General features: G+C 35.9%; 1 protein-coding gene and 1 long non-coding RNA gene across 3 annotated transcripts in view; one reads left to right on the top strand and one right to left on the bottom strand.

Annotated features, from left to right (window-relative positions):
• The first annotated feature begins 1,165 nt into the window (after positions 1 to 1,165).
• LOC142864848 (uncharacterized) lies at positions 1,166 to 11,604 on the top strand. The gene is made up of 3 exons (XR_012915153.1): positions 1,166 to 1,231; positions 6,615 to 6,729; positions 11,517 to 11,604. It is a non-coding gene; the product is annotated as an uncharacterized LOC142864848 (long non-coding RNA).
• The window catches only part of PRDM5 (PR/SET domain 5), a 170,806-nt gene continuing 160,151 nt past the window's right edge, over positions 11,112 to 21,766 (bottom strand). For both annotated transcript variants that reach the window (XM_012745854.2, XM_012745856.2), the window contains one exon: positions 11,112 to 12,946. In XM_012745854.2, the coding sequence (XP_012601308.1) occupies positions 12,782 to 12,946 (165 nt within the window). In that variant the 3' untranslated portion in view covers positions 11,112 to 12,781. The remainder of the gene's footprint in view (positions 12,947 to 21,766) is intronic.

Raw genomic sequence — 21,766 nt, 5'->3', positions numbered from 1 at the left:
ATAAAATGAGGTATGAATCTTGATCCGGACACTAAGCAGTGCAGGCGTGGATGTGACACACCACTGCCAGGGTCCAAGACTGAAGGGGCAACATGCATGCAGGGTCCATCCAGATAAACTGCTAAATGTTTGAAAACTTCATTGCTGCTAGGAGTACAGCTCACAGAAGGCAGGTTGGAACTTGTGACCTGAACCCAACCAATTCAACTGCCTGCTAAAACAAAAATATCAACAGTCTCCACTAGATTTAAACCAAACAAAGAATCTCATAACATAATATTCAAAATGTTCAGGATAAAATCCATAATTACAAAGCAAACAAAAAACAGAAAAATATCAGTTGACATGGGAAAAGAAAATGAATTGATGCAAATGTCAACATGACACAGACATTGGAATTTTTTTAACTCAAGGCATCATGAACACTCTTGATGTCAATGAAAAAACGGAAATTTCCTTCAAAGAAAATTTAATATGTAAAAAAGAAATCAAAGAAAATTTTAGAATTGAAAATACAAAAACAAAAAGAAAAAACTCCTGGATGGGCTTAATAGCAGATGAAAGGTGATGAAAGAGAAAATCAGTGAGTTTGAAAATACATCAATATTATTAAATTTGAACATCAGAGAGAGAAGATTTACAAAAATATCAATAGCGCTTCAGGAACAATAACAGAATTAACATTTGTTTCGGTGGTGTCTGACAAAGAAAGATGAAATGCTAAAAATATTTGAATCTATAAGGCTAAAATTTCTCAACTTTGATGAAAGACATTAAAGAAGCTTGACAAACCTCAAACCCCAAGGAACCTATACCCGGGCACATGATAATCAAATTACTGATTACTGAAGACAAAGAAAAACCTAGAAATTGGTCAGTAAGGAGTAACATACTATTAATACTATTGGGGGAAAATGATACAAATGAGTACAGATTTCTCATCAGAAATCATGGAGGCCAGAACCAACATTTTTAAAGTGATGAAAGAAAAGAACTGTCAATATAGACTTCCATATCTGTTAAAAAATATCCTTCAGGAATGATAAGATAAACACATTCACAGATGAAGGCACAGTGAGAAAGCTCACTGCCGGCAGTCCTGCTCCGAAACATTTGCTAAAGGAAGTTCTTCAGACTGAACGAACATGATACCGGAAGGAAACCCGGGACCACCGGAAGGAAACCCAGCACTTCCGGAATGAAGAAGGGGAACACAGTGGTAAACATCTGGGTAAACAGAGCAGACTACTCTTTTCCACTTGAGTTCCTTTAAACATGTTTGATAGTTGAAAGCAAAAAATATAACACTATCTGCTGGAGTTTTCAAGAATAAAATTTAGATATGATACGTAAGACAAGTATGACATAAGGAGGGATGAATAAAGGAACCGATATGGGGTAGGATCTCTATTTTCCATTGAAAGTGGTAAAATATTGATTTTAAGTGGACCAGGAAAAAATAAGTATGTACATAGGAATCTCTAGAGCAACCACTAAAAAACTACAAAGAGGTATATTAAAAGACACAATAGACAAAATAAAATTTAAAAAAATATTTAAATAACCTGAAAGGAGGCAGCAAAGGAGAAAGAATGTAAAGTAATGCTACGAAAGAGAAAAAAAATAATAAAATAGCAGATCTAAATCCAAAAGTATCAATAATTACATAAAATGCAAATGGTCTAAACATACCAATTAATAGAGATTATTAGAATTGGTTTCAAAAATGTGAATCAATTGTATGCTTTATGCATGAAATTCATTTCAAATATAATGAAATAAGTAGACTAATAGTAAGTAAGGGAAAAATTATATCAAGTAAAAACTAATCGAAAGAATGCTGGAATAGCTAATTTAATGAAGTAGATTTCAGAACAAAGAAAAGTACCAGGGATAAAGGGACACATTACATAATAATAAAAGCATTGATTCACATACACGTACACACACACACACACACACACACACACACACAAATTCCTAAATGAGTAGGCACCCAAAAACAGAACTTCAAAATACATAAGGCAAAAACTGACAATGAAAAGAAGAAAGACATATTCACAATAATAACGGGAGATTTCAACACTCCTCTCTCAACAATAGATAGAACTAAGGGACAGAAAAATCAGCAAGACTATCAAGAATGAAACAGGGTCTAACTGACAAGTATGTAACACTGCACCCAACAACAGAATTCATTTTCAAGTACACATAAAAGATTCTTCAAAATAGATCATATCCTGGATCATTAAAAATACTAAAATTTTTAAAAATTGAAATAAAAGAAACTATGTTCTTAGGCTATAATAGCCATAATAAACAATAATGATGTAATATACACAATAAGAAGGAAATCAATCACAGAAAGATAACAAGAACTTCAAGTACTTGGAAATTAAACAATATACTTCTAAATATTCCATAGGCCAGAGTAAGGCTCAAAGAAATTTAACAAATATTTTGAGCTGAATAGAAATACAACATGTCAACATTTGTGGGATAGTATAGCAATATTCAGAGGGAAATCAGCAGCATTAAATGCTTCTGCTAGGAAAAAAGTCTCAAATCAGTTATTTAAACTCTAACATAAGAAACTCGAGAAAGAAGAACAAAATTAGGTCTTCTAAAAAAAGCAAGCAGAAGAAAGGAAATAATAAAGATAAGGATAGAAATAAATGAAATAAATACAGAAAAGCAATGGAGAAAAGCTATAAAGTCAAAAGCTGTTTCTTTGAAAAGATCAATAAAATTGATATCCATCTAACAAGACTGACCAAGAAATAAAGAGAGAATAAACCAATGTCAGAAATGAAGGAGAAGGTATCATTACCCACCCCAAACCCAAGACATTAAAATGATTATAAAAGAATACTATCAACAACTATATATATAGACGTGACAAATTAGATGAAATTGTTCAATTGACCAAAGACCAGAAAACCACAAACTACTGAAACTCACCCAAGATGAAATGGGTAACCTGAATAGTCCTACAGGGGAATAAAACTGTCCTTATTTACAGATGACAAATAGAGGAATGATAGGCACATAGGAGGTGCATAGAAATTCTGAAATCCCTCTGAACACACACTGTCAGAGCTTCCATTCAAGGCCGAAGAACATTCCTCGATTACAGCCCAGTGATGTTCCATAGGAGTGGTTCCCTACTTCATTGGTGCTATCCTACTCCTTGGTTCCAGCCTCAGAGAGGTCCTCCCTTTTTCATAAGAAATAAGTTGTGGAAACAACCCAAGTGCCCACAATACATGAGTGGATTAATAAAATGTGGTATATGTATACCATGGAGTACAATTCAACTTTAAGAAACAACGGTGATATAGCACCTCTTGCATTTTCCTGGATAGAGTTGGAACCCATTCTACTAAGTGAAGTATCCCAAGAATGGAAAAACAAGCACCACATGTACTCACCAGCAAATTGGTATTAACGGATCAACACCTAAGTGGACATATAGGAGTAACATTTATCGGGTGTCGGAAGGTTAGGAGGGGAGGAGAGGATGGGTATACACATACATAATGAATGAGATGTGCACCCTCTGGAGCATAATCATGCTTGAAGCTCTGACTTGGGGGAGGGAGGGATGGGCAATATACGTAACCTTAACATTTGTACCCCCATAATATGCTGAAATAAAAAAATAAAATAAAATAAAGAAATAGTCTATCTGAATAGTTTCAAATAGCTGAAGAGTTCTTCAGTCTTCTCTTCCCACTCATGGAATGTTGGGGCCCAGATGTTTTTTTCATTTTGTACTGATCGAGTTCCTTTTAGTATAAGCTGATACTCTTTGGGCATTTTATGAATCCAATCAGGGCATATTTGATGCCCCAAATATCACTTCCGTAATTCTTTTTAAGACTGCTCTCTCTACACAGCATGAAATGTCATGGACAACACTCTTAATAGAATTCTTAGAAATATTTCTGTCTAGTTGAACTGGGGGGGTCTACCTGGCGGCATCTTCAATCTTCCTGATGTCTTGGTAAAGGGTTTTATGGACAACATTCCTGATTTCATTTTACCCTGAGGCTGTTTCTTACTTTGAGAGTTTGTTGGCTAGAGATTGGAAATGGAAAACCATTCTGTATTCCTCAACTCAGCAAGACTTGGGCCATGTATATTTTTTCTAAATTCTGCTTGAAAACTGAGCATTCCTTCCTTAGTTAATCTCTTTTTCCTATACCTTATCATAGACAGCTAAAAGAAGTCAGTTACAGTTTCCTCTCTGTCTGTAAAAAGCTCCTTAGCTAGATCCACAAGTCCGTAGATACATATTTTCTATGTTTCATTTTACTACAGGGACAGTTATGCAGAATATTTCATAATGACAAAACATGGGTTACTATTTTCAAACCTTCAATATCATTCTCTTCAATGCTTTTTTGGCTTTTACTAAAGTTTGTTTGCCATTCTTCCAGCCTCTGTCAACAGCTTACTTGCCATTTTTTCCAGCTTGTATCTGCTTGATCTCAAAGCCAAAGGCATATATTATAGGATTTTGTCAAAGTAGAGACCTTTTTCTATGTATCAATTTCTGTATTTATCTATTACTTTGTAAAACTGTATTCCATAAATTGGGCATTAATAACAACAACAATGAATTATTTTTCATGATTCTGTAGGTAGGGTGGGAGTTTCTTCTACTGGTCTTGTCTATCCTCACTCATGTGCCCAAAGCCATGACTTGTTGGGAAACATTAATTTAACGGCCATACCACAGGAGTGTTGTGCAAAGAGAAGTTAATGTCAGCCATTTTGGTCCAGGAAATTCCTTCTGAAAACATATCTGAACAAACAAAAATTAAAAACAACAAAAACTTTAGGTACAATGGGCCTCAACATTTAGCATCCATATCCAAGCAGGTCCTTTTATATTAGAGATTCCAAAGCATCCTTCTCTTTAGAGAGAGATATTTTTATATATAATATAATAATATTTTATTATTTTGATATCTTGATTAATTTTAAAATTTTGTGGCTAACTTTGCAAATTAATTTAGTAGATTGACAAAACTTATACCTTTAGTAACTTCACTTTCAAGCACTCCAACTAAATACAATGTTCATTGTTGTTGATTAATGCATGATTTCAAACAGAATTTTTGATAATTTCTTTTTTTTTATTTTAGCGTATTATGGGGGTACAAGTGTTAAGGTTACATATATTGCCCATGCCTCCCTTCCCCCTTGAGTAAGAACTTCAAGTGTGTCCATCCCCCAAACATTGCACATCTTACCCATTGTGGTTGTATATACCCATCCCCTCCTCCCCCCTGCCACCCTCTCGACACCTGATAAATGTTAAGGTGTTGATCCATTAATACCAATTTGCTGGTGAGTACATGTGGTGCTTGTTTTTCCATTCTTGAGATACTTCACTTAGTAGAATGGGTTCCAGCTCTATCCAGGAATATACAAGAGGTGCTATATCACCATTGTTTCTTAAGGCTGAGTAGTATTCCATGGTATATATATATACCACATTTTATTAATCCACTCATGTATTGATGGGCACTTGGGTTGTTTCCACAGCTTTGCAATTGTGAATTGTGCTGCTATAAACATTTGAGTGCAGGTGTCTTTTTCATAAAGTGACTTTTGATTTTTTGGGTAGATGCCCAGTGGTGGAATTGCTGGATCAAATGGCAGATCTACTTGTATTGCTTTGAGGTATCTCCATATTGCTTTCCACAGAGGTTGAAGTAGTTTTTTTAATTGATGAAACATCCCATTAGAGAATGACATCCTTGTCAGCAAGAAAGAAGGGGAAATTTTAACCAGTTCATGAACATATCTAATTTGACTGAGAAAACAAATCTGTTTCTTTTGGACACTTTAATGACAGTAAGACCAAAGAGAATACAAACAAATCAGATTGTTTTTTTTCCAGAAATGACAACATATCTACTACTCAGAGCCCATGGAGGCCATCTAGTGCAAATTTGAAACTTATGGAAAAAGATGTTCAAGACTTTTAAGATTCATGTTCTTTATCATTCCTGGCTGCTCAGGCCTTTATCAACCACAGTGGGGAATCTCTCATTAATGCTTCCCTTTGGTGGGAAGCATTTTCCCATACTGTGGACTTAAATAATTAAAAGATTAATGGCATTTGTGGTGTAAGCTTCAAAAATAAGTGAAGAAAATCAAAAGAATACAAAGCATTATTTTTTCTTTTACCAACATATCTCAGGACCAACAATTTCTCTATAAACTCCATTAAATCTGCATTGTAAACTGTCCCTAATTTTAGAATATTGCACTATTTTTTGCTTAAGAAAATCAGTATTCAAAAATCATCTCAAAGAATCATATGAATAAAAAAGTTACTTTTCAAAGATATGCACTTATTTTTCATCTCATGGTATATAGCATTTTACCTTTTTTCCATTCAGAGTGCCAGCTGAATTTTGCCATAATGTATGAATGACAAACTCCTGGTTTTAAATCTCATCAGTGTATTCCTTCCTTCTCTTTTAATGTGTCTATAAAGGAAAGATGTATTTATGTTCATGTGTACATACTTGATTTAGTTTGTTGGGTTTACTGCAAATAAATTATTTTTAACAGCTATTCATTACTTACTGCAGAATTTCATTTTGAGATGAGCTACACCCCTTAAAATATGAATAATATGATGAGATCGTTCCCTCTTTTGTACATTTGATTACTGCTACGCATTATAATAATATTATGAATAAGGAGGTAAGTAGCTGAAATTTTATAAAATCAAAGTTATTGATTAATTTCAAGCTAAGAGCAAAATGTAGTTTGAGCATGATAAAAAATACCTGATAGTCAAGGCATTGATAAAAATGTCTTTTAATGCCTGAGTTAAAAGGATAGGCATCTTTGTTAAAGTATGATGTGTTAAATTGATAAATACAATGTTTAAGAATTTTCAAGACCATTTCCAAAGAAAATGTTTCTATCACTGTAATTATGCCAATGATATACACATGAAAATTTTGTCTCATTTAGCTTATGATGAGCTGGAATGTTGAGGAGTGGTATGAAGTTTCTGAATAGCATATATAGGCTGGCAAGGGAAGTATCTCAAGGAACATTAGGGCAATATTATTTTGTGAACTCCTTATGTGCCAGGCATCCTTTCGGAGAGTTAAATGAATTTTCTAATTTATCCCTTACAACAAACCCAACAAGTAGATAGTACTAAATCCATTTAATTGTTTAAAAAGTTGACATTATTCAGCTGAGAAAGGATATCAGAGATCTAGCATCTCTCCAAATTTGAGGTTCTTCTACCCTTTTTAATTCCTTTTTATCCTTTCTCCCTTCCCTTCTCCTCTATTCTTTCCTTTCACCCGTCTACATACGAGAGAATTGCAGGCTTATTAGCTTTGAATATAAGCTAAAATATTCATTTTGTAACTAAATTCTCATTGATGTTATACCATATCTTTGTACTTCCTTGGTTAAAGCAAAAGTACACTGGATATTTTGTGCCTATAAATGATTATCTTATATCTGATTAAAAACACAAAATTTGGTTATGTACTGTTCATCTCAATTTTGTACATGTGTTTTTAATTTTCATGTGATAAGTGTGTACATTTGCAATAGACACTCCAGGAAACAAGCTAAAAGTGTAATTTTCTTCAATGAGGTTGCTTCTTACTGTTGAGTTTGAGGAATTCTTCCTATATTCTGGATATTAACTCCTTACCAGATATATGGTTTGCAAATATTTTCTCCCATTTCACAAGTTGCTTTTCACTCTGATTAGTTCCTTTGCTGTGCAGAAGTTTTTAAGTTTGATGTATTTACATTTGTCTATTTTTGCTTTTGTTGTCTGTGCTTTTAGTGTCATATCCAATAAACTATTGCCAAATCTAATGTCATAAAGCTTTCCTCCCATGTGTTTTTTAGTTTTATAGTTTCAGGCCTTCAACATTTAGGTCCTTAGTCCACTTTGAGTTAATTTTTGTGTATGACATAAGGTAAGGATCCATCTTTATTCTTTTGCATGTGGATCTAATTTTCCTAATTTTATTTATTGACAAGACTATCATTCTTCCCCGTTGTGTAGTCTGGCACCCTTGTTGGAGATCATTTAAGCCATAGGAACAAGACTTTGTAGGCTTTCTATTCTGTTCCATTGGTCTATGTATGTCTGTTTTTACACCAGTACCATTTTGATTATCATAACTTTGTAATATATTCCCAGCTTTGTTCTTTCTCAGGATTATTTGGCTTGTAGGATATATATTTTGAATTCCTCTTTTCATCCTAGTCACTCTGTGCCACCCATATACTCTCTTTCTCTCTCTCTTGATCTGTGGTACGCAATAAGTCCCATGCCTTTTACTGAGCTGGTGAAAATGGGGGTAAGATCTATAATTTAGAAAACTATGGAATTGTTTTTCTCAGCATAAAACCACTTGGCTCAACTCACATACTCAGTCTAATCAACTAAATTCGTCCACCTCAGTTTCATATTTTATAGTCATAGAAAGGAAACAACTTAATATCCTAAATATCATAATTTGAGTCCAGGAATAAAACCAACTCATCACTCTTAAAACCCAGCTAATGGTGAAACTGGAGACTCCACCAAAGTTACACAGCAGCTGGAATAGCACAAGAAATGGATTCCACATGCAAAAAGCAGGAAAGAATGAAAGTGACACTTATTGCACTTGATCCTGTTTATTTTTCTTCTGGAGAAAGCTATGTACTTACGTTTATCAGGTGGAAGATGAGCTGCAGACAGTGATCTTATTGATGTGCTGCACATTCTGATTACAAAAATAAGGTCCTCAGAGGATTTCATATGTTTCAATATTAAAACTAGACTTAAGTCAAAAGTAGTGATTGGTTAATTTTTACAAAGTTAAATTTTTTCAGAATTCTTAATTACTGCATGTGATATTCTAGAAACAAACTTGTCAGTTTGCCAAGTTAAGTAAAGGTGGTATTGTTCCCATCTCCATACCCTTTGCATTCCCAGCAAAGGAACGGTATAGTTTGCTTCTATATCATATAATTTTCAGACCTTCCTTTGTCCATCAAAGACAATTTCAGTTCTCCAGATGCTAATATTTGCTTTAGAAAAGAAAAATATAGAGTTGGGGTCAGTGTATTCTTTGTTATGGGTTGCTTTATCAAATATTAAAGCATGAATAAAGGTTATGTTGTTTGAACAACTAATTCCAACAATGGATTCATTCAGCTTTCAACAGTTATACCTGTGTCCATGGTATCAAAGCCCCTGGGTTACTTTTTAAAGAATCTCTTTTGCTTTAGGAGGTGCATCAGCAGTTATCTTGGGTCAGCTGGAGCTATGCAGCGAAGGGTCTTGGATTGTGTACACCATGCCAGGTTTTTATCAGATTGGCACATTGGTGATGATGAATTTCCTGTTAGGGGTAAAACACATATTCTCTTTGCATACAGACTTCAGGACAAGCCCAGTCAGCTACCAAATGAGCCTAGGTAGGTCTGTGAGAAAGGCCAGACAAATCTGTCAACACAGACTGGAAAGCATTCAGCTCAGTGCTGTCTGTCAGGATAAAAAAAAAAAAAAAAAAATGAGAAATCCCAACATCAGTTGTTCAATAAAAGCAATCTAAAATTTTCATATAATCACAGAAAAGTTTTCAGTGAAAGAATTTAAAAAAAAAAGGATATGCTAGTCAAATAAGTAAAAGAAATCTGACAAAATTAACTTTAAGAAAAATAGCATTATTGGATGGTTTCTAAGAAGACAAAAAATCAAAAACTGAGTAAGTAATGGAGTGATTCAAGCATCCATTGTGAGCTGGGATTCTCTTCATTTTTATACTACTGATTACATAATTTTATACAATACAAATTGATTTTAACTTTTTAAGTGTAATGGATTCCTAGTAGGTCTACAGTTGTTCTTGTCAGAAAGCGATATTTCATTTGAACTCTTTGCACTAATTTAGATGATCAGGCTTCTGTGGTTCTACATCCTTTCTCAATTTTAAGCAAATGCATTATTGACATTATTTAAAATCGTTGTTTCCTTCTGCCATCTACTATGTCAAGATAGCAGGAGTTCAAAGAGTAAGACCTTATTCTAATTGCCTAAAAGTCTGCATGATTAGGAAGCCAAAAGTGCTATCAAATATTTAGGTAACTATTTTTTAAATTTTTATTTCAGATAACTAAATGCTATATATTTTATAACTAAATAGAAATATTTGTTTCAGTATCATGTCAAGCAGTTTTTTTTTTTAAGTGGAAGAAAAGAAATTTGGACACTAGATGAGCAGCCCCATTTTGGTATAAGATAGCTGTTACATTTCATACTATTCCATGGGCCTAGGAAATATAGAATGTTTTGACATGCCCACACTGAAGGCTCCAGAGTTAATTTTTGATTCTGTCATACAACAAATTAATAACATGGTGATAACACAGTTTTGAGCCCACTCTAGCCTAGGCGGTGACTCCGCTCCAAAGAACCAATGTCTCACACACCTCCCTGTCTCAGGAAGTGTCTGTTTTTGATTTGTCAAACAGGCCTAAAAAAAAACTTCTCATCTTTTTGTTATTGCTAAGTGACTTAAAAGTTGCAGCACACAAATGCTAATAAATCTGAAAACATAAATAATCCTCTTTTGGAGAAAAGATTTCAGCAATACAAATAGTCTTGAAAGGACTAGTTTGGCGTCAGTCCTTTGATAGGAGAGGATGATGTACAAGTAGGTCCTTCTACTGCATTTGCTAAAGATTCCCTTGTCTATAAACTTTCAGCAGGATAAGGCCCAGCACCTCTTCCTTTGGAGGTTCACACCAGGGTGACACCAGGGTTTCAAGGGTAATCTCCCAGCAGCCCTGTGAACTGTGACGTACTGAGATCACACAAAATTGATATTTGGACTCCCCCCAAATTTCACATTTAGCACATAGTCGGGATATGAGGCATCCCTTATAGAGAAGGCAGCATCCAAAGGAAGAAGCAGGACATGTTTAAATAACACACACTACCAAATTTCACAGCTGTCCTTTCAGATTCAAATGGTATTAAGCACACTGTCATGTTCAACTGAAAACGTTTTATGTCTAAAAATATATTGTTGAAACAAACGACACAGTGAGAAGTTAAGACTAAAATTTATTTTTATAAAATAGACTATAATTTCAGATACAAAATGCTATACATAGCCATACTTAGATAACTTCTAAATTAAAATTCTAGGATTTGTATTTTTAAAAGTTATCTCTGGGTGAGTTTCAAATTCAATATTTTACAGAGTTTAAATGTCTATATTGAATCTTTATGTTTCTTTTTAAAGCTGGATGGAATTGGGCATGAATATATTAATTCTAAAATGGGATTCCTGAAGTCAAGAACTGTGTCTTCGGATAACCTTTCTCAACTCCTTAGAGCCAATGACTTCCTTAAAATTATACTTCGTCTCTTTTGAGTAGGTTTCAGTTAGAGAGGTTCAAGATTTCAGTTTCATTTTAATATCTTTCTGTTTTTTGGATTCGTTTAGGTTATTTTGACATCACAATTGCATGGTATCATACCAACTCCCCAAACAAGCTGTTCATTGTATGCTGCCATCACGCACATCACTGAAATATAACCTAAAGGAAGAAATTAGACTTCTTGCTTCAATTTCCCTTAAACATCAGTAACAATTTCAATCATAACGACTGCCAGATTTGTATGTTTTATTCTGGATTCCTAATTATATGGGATGATTGAAGATGATTCAAAAGTGTTTCAGAATCACCTACTGCCAAGATTCTGGAAAATGTCTTTTGCAAAATGGAATGTTCATGCTCTGAGGACTCCACATCCGCATGGACGGGCTCTGAGTGGCTTTATGGAATGGGGAGGTAAAGGACTTGCTCATCGTAACTAATGTGGCGATGTCACCACTGTCCTGCCACCGAGTCACTCAACAAATACCAGGAAACTATTCTGTTTCTACTTTCTGTTATATGTATCTGTATATTATTGCTTTCTAAATATAAACAGTATAAACTCAGGAGAAACAGCCTGATGACTATTTAAATGTTATGGTCATTTTTGTGTAGCTCTTATAAAAGTGTTCCGGACCATGAACATCTACATTGGAATAATGAAAGGAAATGATGTTTCCTAAGAAGTCTCTTAAAATGAGCTATGTTTCAATAGATGGTTTAGTTCTCAAATATCTCTTTCTTTTAAACTCGTTTGTTGTATGGAGCTAGTAAATAAGATAAATTCTTGGTTTGTTTTATAAAATAGCAAGTATTAAATATTTACTCCACTACCATGTTTGAGACTTTGATAACTCTTGCCTTTACCCTCATTTGCAAAGAAACCGTTGGATATCTTGATTTCTTTCTACTTAAGTTAATAATAACCAGCTGCAATAACCAGTATTTGTAAGTGCGCGCACACACACACAGAATAATAATAAAATCAAAAGGTCTATTAGGGGAGTATGTTAAAAACTTCATTACAGAGAGATTGCCAAGAAGGAGAACCATGACTCCTTTCTTCATTATTATAAGACAGAGTATTTATAAGATGTAGTATTCTGCAAGGCCATGGCGTTGTTTTTTTCCATTGGTACCTCTCTTTTTTTCTTTCTTTCTTTCTTTTTTTTTTTGCATATGCATCTACAGGATCTACATCTATAGGCAAATAAGGACTGTGAAGCCAGTAGGTTAATTTTGGCTACTTCTGTCATGCTGATCAGGTGAGAAAAATCTGGGATTCACATTAGGAGCCCTTCTGAATAGTTTAATTCCTTTACAGCTCCCATTAGCTGTCAGCTACGCCATGGATATTGTCCATGTGCACTTTGAGGTAGTCATTCCTTGTAAACTTCTTATGGCAAAACTGGCATTCTGCCAGTGGACGATTGGGATTATGCGTCATCTTGTGTCGGATCAGCATTTTCTTCAGGCTAAAAGCCAAGTCGCAAACCTAGAAAAGACCCAAAGATACCAACCACATGAAATTGAAAAACCTGAACATATACCAATTTATCATTTATACAATACACATTATGCAAATTCCAAACTATCAAGTATGTAGTAACAGGCATTAAAAACAAAAACATTCTTGGAAGAATAGAGTTTCATGCCCAAAGTAATGGGCAAAGAAAATTAATGACAGTTCCCAAGAGTTACTTGCATTTAACTTTTGTCTTCTGTGCCCCGATCACCCTCCTCTCCCCCAGCTGCTGGATTTAAACATCTCTAGAGAAAAAGCTCCCTGGAAACAATAACTTTCTTACCATAATGGAGTGTATTTGCCATTTTACATTAAACTCCTTAAGCAAAATGCTTTATGGTCTAGATGACAACCCTTCATGTGGCATAAATGGCACAAGATATTTCTCACCAGTGTCCTTTCAATTCAGTCCCACTTGTAAAGTAAAAGGTTGACACTGCCTCAAACATAAGCAGAAATTTATGACCCACTATTCCATTCCTTATTTTTTATTATCTATACTTTGTTTAACTAAAGACTATAACAAGTTTACTCATCATAAGCTCTGCCACATCCACACCTGGCCCAACATACATTAAATAGCCTGATAATTTAAAATATTAAATTGCCACAGGAGATGTAAGGCATAAACTATCCAAGTTATAAAAGAAATGGAAATGGAATTCAAAGTTTGAGGACATTATTCACACAGATTCCATTTACATGAAATTCTTCAAAAGCACATCCATTGTACAGTAAGGCATGCTCAAATAATGTGAAAACACCATGAAAAACATAATGAATGTAATGAGAGAGGAAATGGCTTATAAAAATATTAAAGCAAACGAAATTGGCTCTCTCTCTATAGAGAAAGGACGATTGACATTCACAGCAACAGGAAACTCAGAAAGGCGCAGGCCCCCAACGTGGTAAGGAGGGAGAGTGACTGGTCACAGGTAGCAGCATAGCATGGTACAAGCTGTGAAGTCACACCACTTTCCCAGGAAGTCTGCTCTGACCTCCCGGTTTATACCTGAAACTTGCCATCCTCTTTGGGTCCCCTTTACTCTGCTCAAATTTACTTTTTTTTTTTATTTTGGCATATCATGGGGGTACAAGTTTTAAGGTTTCAATAAATGCCCTTTACCCCCCTCCCCCCAAAAGTCTGAGTTTCCAGCATGACCATCCGCCAGATGGTGCACATCTCACTCATGTTTGTATATAACCGCCCCCTCCCCCTCCCACCTGCCCAATACCCTATTACTGTAGTACCTATGTGTCCACTTAGGTGCTGCTCAGTTAATACCAGTTTGCTGCTGAGTATATGTGGTGCTTGTTTTTCCATTCTTGGGATATTCACTTAGTAGTATGGGTTCCAGCTCTAACCAGGAAAATATAAGATGTGCTATATCACCATTGTTTCTTAGAGCTGAATAGTACTCCATGGTATACATATACCACATTTTATTAATCCATTCTTGGATTGATGGGCACTTGGGCTGTTTCCACAGCCTTGCAATTATGAATTGTGCTGCTATAAACATTCGAGTGCAGGTGTCTTTTTTGTAGAGTGTCATTGGATCTTTTGGGTAGATGCCCAGCAATGGGATTGCTGGATCAAATGGTAGATCCACTGGTATTGCTTTAAGGTATCTCCATATTGCTTTCCACAGAGGTTGAACTAGTTTGCAGTCCCACCAGCAGTGTAGGAGTGTTCCTCTCTCTCCGCATCCACGCCAGCATTTATTGTTTGGAGACTTTTTGATAAAGGCCGTTCTCACTGGGGTTAAGTATTCGTCACCTTCTGACTCACTACCGTTAATTCACCTGCCCCCTTGTTTACTGTCTGTCTCCAGCACAGCTCTGCGAGACCCTCAGCGTGTGAAGGCAGGGATCTCTGTGTATTTATCAGCTCGTGTCTTCTCCTAAGGCGCGAGGCAATCTGTGGAGTGAGCACTCCATCAGGATTTGTTGAAGAACCAACTTGAGTTTGAATTCTGACTCTAACACTTACTAAGGAAGTTTAAACAGACCAAGTATCAATTTTAACTGTAGTCCCCTCACCTGTAAAATGACAATAATGGTAGTTACCTTACAGGATTTAAGATTCAATAAAATAGTGTGTACATAGGTATGATATTGCAAACACTTAAATTTTAGTGCCTATTTCTTTTCTTTCATCTTCTTGAGCAAGCAGTATCATCAGCAGGTTGGAAAGAATAGAGTAATGTTAATAGAGGTGGCCAAAAGCCACCAGAGGTGGAATAGAGAGAAAATACAGTTATTTTAAAGAGTGGTAGTCCTCGGAATATCCAAGTAATTTTGCAAGCAAAGAGGATAATTTCCCAAAACAAGCACAATGCATCCAATTAATCTCATAAGATGACACTTTTCTGTAGGAATAGTTTGTAAGCCTATGCTTTGTAATCATAATTAAAGACAGATGACATACCTTTAAAACGACTAAAGAACAAAGCTAAGTCAACATAATAGAAATCAGGGGGAGGGAGGAAAGACTCAGGAAACATGAAAGAGCATAAATATGATAATACACTTAAAATATATGAATCACGATATTGATATTAAAGAATTAAGTATCCTTATTAAAAGATAAGACTCTGAAATTTTGATAAGAAGTAAAACAAACAGTAAAGCAAACAGATAATGTATTTAAGAAATACATGTAAAAAAAATAACACATAGACACACAAAGGCAATTTTTAAAGGAAGGTTAGAATGTGCATAGAAGTGGACAAAATGATGCTGATAAAATGTGACTGGTACTGAGTAGAACTTCCTCAAAAGCAACTTGGACAGACAGAAAGAGAAGGCAAGATTTTGAAGACCCAGGGTACCACCTGTGAGAACATCTCCTTGTCAAAGTTTTATAAACAGGATGTTTACACAGAGTTATTTAAAAATTGAAATACTGCAAAGGACTTACTTGCCCAGAGTTAGTAGTTATGTTTATTTTGATATAATAAAATATGGAAATATTTTTAGCTGTTAAAAAAAGGCCATGATTTTAAAATATTTATGTATTTTATTTATTTATTTTGAGACAGAGTCTTGCTCTGTTGCCCGGCTAGAGTGCCGTGGCATCAGCCTAGCTCACAGCAACCTCAAACTCCCGGGCTCAAGCGATTCTCTTGTCCCAGCCTCCTAAGTAGTTGGGACTATAGGCATGTGCCACCACACCCAGCTAATTTGTTCTATTTTTAGTAGAGATGGGGTCTCGCTCTTGCTCAGGCTGGTCTCGAACTCTTGACCTCAAGCGATCCTCCCGCCTCAGCCTCCCAGAGTGCTAGGATTACAGGCGTGAGCAACCGCACCTGGCCATGTTTAAAATATTTTAAGGAAATAGAAAATGTGAAGGGAAGAAAGAAGAAGAAGAAGATCAATGCGATTTAGTCTAAAATACTGAAATAAAAAGTTCAACCCTATCTGAATAAATAAATATGTGAGAGAAATGTCAATAGATTAACATTAACATTAAGTGACATCACCTGGGAAATTGAGGATCATGTTATTTTTCTTCATTTGTTTCTGTATTTCCTCATGCTTTAGGAATTAAAAAGTAAACTTTTATAATCAGAAAGAAAATATTATTTTGGCATGAAAAAATATAGTTCCCTGTGTGATGATGGTTCTATGTGCTGTCTCCCATCCAGCAGCAAGACTTCTCTGCCTTGCTGTGGCCTCTGTTCACGTTGCTCCTTTACCTGACGCTCTTTTCCCCACGGCTGACTTTCCACATCTTTTAGGCCACTTAGAGCCACTTTCTTCCCTAACTACTCATTCATGGCCTCAGGGCTTCTTTTTTCTCCCCTTTCCTACTCTTATCATTAATTGTAATCAGATGTTTATTCACCTTTATTTGATTAATGTCATACTCCACGAGAATGTGGGTTCTACGAGGGCAGGGGACAGGACGTCTCGTCCACCCTTCCACCCCAGCGTCCAGCACGGGGCCTCAGCTTGGGAACTAACATGCAGTTTTCACTAAGTGCCAGGAACTACTCTCAGTGATTTCTGAAACTTCACTTTTCCAATCCTCACAACCACTCTTTAAAGTAGATATTAGTGCTGTTATTATCCCCATTTCATAGAAGAAAATGGAGACACAAAAGGTTAACCAGGTTTCCCGAGTTCAAAAACATAGGCAGGGGTTTCCAGAGTCTAAACCTAGACAGGGTGGGGGTTGCCGTCTACACTGCCTCCCAAAGGCTGGCAATTAATAAAGGATTTCACTTCAAACACAGATATGTGAGCTGACCATACTTTTTCCCATTTGCCTGGCTGACACCACTTGAAAAGCTAAAAATCACTCTGAAAATATAAAGAAGGTTCTCAGACAGTTCAGCTCACCAGTGGTGGGAGGGATACAAAGTGCGAATCCATTTGCACAGTCGCCATGGGAAAAGTGCAGCCGAGAAAGCTGGGGGAAACGGGGAGGAAGTTGAGTAAGATGCTGAAATCACCGATAATGGCTCGGAATTAAGGAAGTACTAGAAGCTCCACGTAGGAGATGAGATGGGAACAATCCAACAGATTGTTGGATGAGAGCCAGAGTAGAGGGTTAAATGTCAGCAGAGAGTACCTCATGTCACAGTTATAAAAGGGACTACCTGACATTCAAAGCTATGTTTTCATGAACTTAAATGCAGTCATTAAAAAGATTCCAAATGATGATCTGTATAAATCAACCCAATGCAAGAACGTTTATAGCTATTTTAAAATAGGAAAGAGCAATAAAGAGTTCAAACTGTACAACAGGGATGCTTCCTTTTCTTTCTTTTCACCTGTGGTTCTTATCCAACCCTTTGCCCTACTTTGACTTAGTATTAATTTGCATGTGAATAAATGGAAAAATATTTATTCTTACTATAAGCGAAAAGTAAGCTGATTTTGTTTTAAAAATAAAATGAAACAAAGTATTTAACTGAATGTACATTGAGAGACAGGAATTAGAAATTCCATATACACATCTTCAGTTAACAAATACTTATCACATACAACGTGTCTACCATTTCACTTAGAAACAGAATGACAAAGAGTACCAAAGAGTAGCCTGTCTTGCCCTTGGAGAGCCCACAGTCTCAGGAATAATCTTTGCAATGCCATGAACATAGGCCAAGAGAGGCACAGAGGAAGAGTACAAAAGCCCAAGGCCTGGAGATAAGAGGGAAGGCTTTCAGGAAGAAGTGGCATAAGACCTGGATCTGGAAGGATGCACAAGGGCTCAGCATGTCCTAAAATGGGGAATAATGTTCCAGGAAGAGGGAAGAGGATACACAGAGTGGCTGACAGTGTGAAGAACATGGCTCAGTTGGGGAAGTGAATACAGTTCACTAAAGCAGAAGATTAGACATCCTTAGGGGAATACATTGAAAAGAAGAGTCCAAGGCTGGAAACAAACCCTGGAGATCCTGGTAATCATAACAAGAAAGTGGAAGTATATTCTCTAAGTGGTGGGAATTCAATGGATTCTAAGTAGAGACTGGAGCTAAAACATCATTCAGTCAGCAAGATGGAGAATATGAAACTGCAGCAAGGGAGGCTAGTGCTATTGCTCCACCCCAAGACAGAAGTTACTTGGACATGAGCTAAGACAATAGTTATTGATTCATGTATTCATTCATTCAAAAATTCACTCAATACTCCTTATATGTGAGGCAGGGTTCTAGCTTGAGGATGCAACAATGTATCATAAAGACAAAACACTGCTGTCATGGAACTTATAATAGATGATAAATAATTAGACAAATTAGGAGAAGCAAAAGAACAAATTCTTAAGCAAAAGGACAAATTGGGAGGCATTAATTTACCAGACTTTAAGCTATAAACAAGGCTATAGTAACTAAAACAGCATGGTATTGGCACAAGAACAGAGAATTTGATCAATGTAACAGAGCTGAGAACCCAGACATCAAACTAACCTCATATAGCCATCTGACATTTGGCAAAGTAGACAAACACATACATTGAGGAAAAGAATTTTTATTCAATAAATGTGGTGGGGAAATCGGATAGCCATATGTAGAGGACTGAAACAGGATCTGCACCTCTCACCTTTGACAAAAATCAACTCATTATGGATAGCAGACTTAAATCTAATGCGTAAAAGTATAAGAATTCTAGAAGAAAATGTTGGGCCAGGTACTATGGCTCATGCCTATAATCCTGGCTCTCTAGGAGGCCAGGGCAGGAGCATAGCTTGAGCTCAGGAGTTCGAGACCAGCTTGAGCAAGAACAAGATCCTGTCTCTACTAAAAATAGAAAAATTAGCTGGGCATGGTGGCAAAAGCCTGTAGTCCTAGCTACTTGGGAAGCTGAGGCAGGAGGATTGCTTGAACCCAGGAGTTTGAAGCTGCAATGAGCTATGTTGACACTACTGCAATCTAGCTGGGGCAACAGAGTAACACTCTGTCTCAAAAAAAAAAAAAAAGAAAAAGAAAATGTTGGAAAACTCTTACAGACATCAGCCTAAGGAAGGAATTTATGAAGAAGACCTCAAAGGCAATCATGGTAACAACAAAAATCAATAAATGGGACCTGATCAAATGAAAAAGTTTCTGTACAGCCAAGGAAACTATCATCAGAAAAATAAACAACCTACATAAAGGGAGAAAATATTTGCATGCTATGTATCTGACACAGGGCTAATGACTAGAATATATAAAAACTCAGGAAAATCAGGAAGAAAAAAATCAAACAACCCCATTAAAAAGTAGGCAAAGGACATGAACAGAAACTTTTAAAAGAAGATAATGGCCAAGAAACATAAGAAAAAATGTTCAACATCTCTAATCATCAGGGAAATGCAAATCAAAACCACAAGGAGATATCACTTAACTCCAGTGAGAATGGCCTTTATCATAAAGTTCCAAAATGATAAATGTTGACACGGATGGGGAGAGATAGGAACACTTATACACTGCTGGCAGGACTGCAAACTAGTACAATCTCTGTGGAAAGTAACATGGAGATACCTCAAAGTGCTAAAAATAGAGCTACCATTTGATCCACCAGTCCCATTACCGGGCATCTACCCAAAGGAAGAAAAGACATTCTATTATAAATACATCTTCACTGGAATGTTTATAGCAGCACAATTCACAATTGCAAAGATGTGGGAACAACCCAAGTGCCCATCAATATATGAGTGGATTAATAAAACGTGGTATATGTATACCATTGAGTTCTATTCAGCCAGGTTCTGTACAGCCAAGGAAACTATCACCAGAACAAATAGACAACCTACAACCTGACATCTCTTATATTATCCTGGATAGAGCTGGAGCCTATTCTACTAAGTGAAGCATCAGAAGAATGGAAAACCCAGCACCACATGTACTCATCATCACATTGGTACTAATTGATCAACACTTACGTACACACATGGAAGTAACATTCATAGGGTGTCAGGCAGGTGGGAGTGGGGAGGAGGGAATGGGTATAGTCATCCCTAATGGGTGCAGTGTCTGCTGTCTGGGGTATGGGCACACTTGTAGCTCTGACTTGGGCGATGCAAAAGGTATTATATGTTACCTAAATGTTTGCACCCCTGTAATATGCTGAAATAAAAAATAAAAAGAATAAATAAGTAGTAATAAATAAGAATAATTATAAAAACATAATAAAAAGAAGAAAATCAAAGTAACATATCATACTAATAAAACAAAGGAAAAAACTACAAGGTCATCTCAATTGATGAAGAAAAGGCATTTGACAAAATCTAATATCTTACCTTGATTTTAATAAAATCAGAAAATTAGGGAGAAGGGAGCTTCCTCAACATAAAAAAGGGCATTTATTTAAAACTGCACAGCTAACACCATATTTAATATTGAAAAACTGAAAAAGAATACAGAAGAATGCACTCCTATCTTGTACCATATATAAAAATTAACACAAAATGGATCTAAGATCTAAATATAAGAGCTAAAACTATAAAACTCTTAGAAAACAACAAAAGGACAAATCTTGATGACCTTGAGTTTAGCAATGGATTTTTAGATATCACACCAAAAACATGATCAAATAAAGAAAAAGGATAGGTAAAGTAGACATCATTGACATTAAAACTTCTGTGCATTGAAGGATATTATCAAAAAACTGAAAAGGAAAACATACAGAATGGTGAAAATATTTGTATATTATATAGCTAATAAGGATCTACTACTCAACATATATAAAAAACTCCTACAGCTCAACAAAAAGACAGACAACACAATTTTAAAATGTGCAAAGTACTTGAATAGAAACATTTCTCCAGTGAAAACATACAAATGGCCAACAAGCACATAGAATGATACTCAACATCGTTGTTCTTAGAGGAATGTAAATCAAAACTACAATAAGATACTTCACATCCACTACAAAGGCTGTAATTAAAAAAAGGAAATAATAAGTGTTGACGAGCATGTAAAGAACCTGGAATCCTCGTGCATTGCTGGTGGAAATATAACATGGTGCAGCTCCTGTGGAAAACAATATGGCAGTTCCCCCAAAAAGTTAAACATAGAATCACCACTCAGCTCAGCAATTCCGCTCCTGGGTATAAACCCCAAAGGACTGATAATGGGTACTCAAACAGATACCTGTGTACCCATGTTCACCCTGGCACTACTCACAATAGCCAAGGCAGAAACTACCCAAGTGTCTCTCACTAGATGAAGGGATAAACAAATTGTGATGTATAAATGCCATAGAATGCCCTGCTACAATGTGCACGACCCCTAAAACATTACACTAAATGGCATGTGCTAGTCACAAAAGGTCACATATTACATGATTCGTCTATCTGAG

Source organism: Microcebus murinus, chromosome 27 (assembly GCF_040939455.1).
Source record: "Microcebus murinus isolate Inina chromosome 27, M.murinus_Inina_mat1.0, whole genome shotgun sequence".
Classification (NCBI taxonomy): domain Eukaryota; kingdom Metazoa; phylum Chordata; class Mammalia; order Primates; family Cheirogaleidae; genus Microcebus; species Microcebus murinus.
Note: the sequence above shows the minus strand (reverse complement) of the source record. Positions and strands in the feature narration are given on the sequence as shown.